Source organism: Penaeus vannamei, chromosome 14, assembly GCF_042767895.1.
Source record: "Penaeus vannamei isolate JL-2024 chromosome 14, ASM4276789v1, whole genome shotgun sequence".
Taxonomy (NCBI): domain Eukaryota; kingdom Metazoa; phylum Arthropoda; class Malacostraca; order Decapoda; family Penaeidae; genus Penaeus; species Penaeus vannamei.
In genome coordinates this window covers 986,420-988,919 of record NC_091562.1, presented here as the reverse complement: position 1 = coordinate 988,919, position 2,500 = coordinate 986,420, and the positions used below count along the sequence as shown (strand labels likewise).

The window sequence follows — 2,500 nt, the reverse complement described above, 5'->3', positions numbered from 1 at the left end:
ATTCCAAATCCATGTAGAAGTTCAAACTTCTTGAAGACAGATAGTCATACTTCGCCCAGGGGTGAAACCATTGCTGTGATGGGAATTCCTAGTGCGACCTCTAGCACAGAAGCCGTAGCCCAGACGAACAGCGAGGTATCCAAAAATGAGATAGATAAAACATGTGTAGATGAGTCAATGCATGTACGCGAGAAACAAAACATTGTTGAAGGAGTGACAGGAAATGAAGGAAACCCTTTCGATGCTATAGAGTATAGTGAAGCAAAGGCATTTACTAGAAATGTGTCGATTATCACGACAAAAGCATTGGTTTCTCAAGTTCTTCCTGATGGAACAGGAGACTTTGGCACCACAAGAAACGCATTCTCTGTTCATTCTACCATGCCTCCAATAGAGTAGATAAGTATAAATATTTATGCAAGGTATGTATATGTTGCACCCTTTCCATATACTTTACTGTCTAAAAAAATAAAATGTTCTTTTTGTCCTATTTTCCTATACTGACTGCTGTTTATGGTATGGAACTCGTTATCACAAGTAAATGAGTGGAATGCTTGTTTTGCATTGGGTAGATATAACAACATCGAGTAAATTATCCAACTATATATGTATCTACATCTGAAATCTCACAACATCGAGTAGATCATCCATTTATGTATCTACATCTGAAATCTCACAGCGCTCCATCTTTGAACAAACCCGAGGTTATTTTAAGCTCTGTCCCTTTATCCCTTGTTAATCTGCGTGATACATTATGGTGTGTTTCTTCAGTGTATATTTGAATATGGCGAATGATAATGGGAAAGGAAACCAGGAAAATAAAAATCACAAATAGTCATAGCTTACCTCATCGGTTGCCAACTAGACAATAGAGTGAATATCGCCACTTCCTGAAAAGAACGAAATTAATTTTTAATTTCATAGATTTACTATTTTACATAAAGGCGATTACTTTTGTTAGCACTTAATATGTAATTATCACGTATGTTCAATAAACATAAATTAACGTCAGTTTCTATTACTTCCCTTTTGACACAAGACAAACATCACGATTTCATTTTTAATAAATCTACTTTTGCTACAATGTATATTACTGGTGGGCCATTACTGGATATTATTTGGTTCTGCTTTTGCTCATTACTTTGACTTTCCCCACTGAGTGTTGAAGTTAAGTCATGCACAAGTTCCCCCGTGATTTTCTTCAGAACTTATTTTCCGCTGAGCAAACCATTTTTCTCGACAAAGGGAAAACACTCGCCACATAACTCACACCTTTTCTCTAAAACACACTCACACACACACACACACACACATATATATATATATATATATATATATATATATATATATATATATATATATATACATATATATATATATTGGTGACGCGGGTCGGCAAGATTGCTAGACGAGTGTGTGTGTGTGTTAATCACTTTAATTTTACAGTGGCCACACCTATCATTTTTACAATAAAGAGTGATAATGCTTTTCATTTACTTTGCCTTCATTCATAACTGATCCAGAGTTTATTCCTCGTCAGAAATGTACCTTTGAAGAATAATACTTAAACATATCCATATATCAATAGCATGTCGGATTTATACCGTCTTCCTTCTGTTGACATGTTGTGACCATGGCAATCAAATATCGCGTGACTTCTTTAAGTCATTCGAAAGTTCTCATCGAGCGTATCTCAAGGCTATTCACCGTGTCATATTACCAGTCGACGAAGATTATAGATATACTAAATTGCAGAGAAGGCTTTCTTCTCGTTCGTAAACTATCGTTGTTGTTCTTGTTGTAGGCCTACTTGTCTTCATACGGGAAATTATGTAATATTTGAATTATATCTTTGATTCTTCCAAGCTTTCGCTATAAAGTGTAATACAGATAAAACAAACTCTGGATATGTATATAGGTAAAATATATTAACTTGCAGAGACACCATTTTTATTATTATAAATCATTAGGGAGAAAAATATCTGCAAAATATGGCATCTGTATCGAAATGAGTTTATTGATTTTCGTAGACAGCGTTAGATCTATAACAGAATCCTTTCTTTCGTCAAATCTTCACAAGAAAGAACAGAACCTCAGAGAAGAAATTAGTAATACAAGTCGAGTTTCAAAAAAATTCGAGATCTTTGTTTACGGTCGAGGTCTCCGTGGCGGCTCCGAAGAAATATTATTTGATGATGTTAATTCAGACGGAAATGAATAAGGAATAAAGATAGAGAATAAGAATGCCGTTGAAAGAGCAGAAGCCCCCGGTGTACAAAATTCAAAATTCAGATATGATAAAGAAGAGCGAATTCCCAATGTAACTTCCTGTACAATGATAATGATTGAAATTAAACAGTAATGACCATAATATTAACCATGATAATAATTAAAAATTATATTGAATAATAATGACCATAATATAATGAATGATAATATTGACAGCAATGATAATGATAATGATATTGGTAATGATAATGATAATAATAGTAATGGTGAT

The 2,500-nt window shown here is 34.0% G+C and overlaps 1 protein-coding gene across 1 annotated transcript in view; it reads left to right on the top strand.

The window, feature by feature from the left end:
• Window positions 1-1,008, top strand: part of LOC113805295 (uncharacterized) — an 8,403-nt gene extending 7,395 nt beyond the window's left edge. Inside the window, exon 3 of the mRNA XM_070129563.1 lies at window positions 1-1,008. This exon is cut by the window's left edge and continues 779 nt beyond it. Coding sequence (XP_069985664.1) covers window positions 1-399 — 399 coding nt within the window. The 3' untranslated portion in view covers window positions 400-1,008.
• The last annotated feature ends 1,492 nt before the right edge of the window (window positions 1,009-2,500 follow it).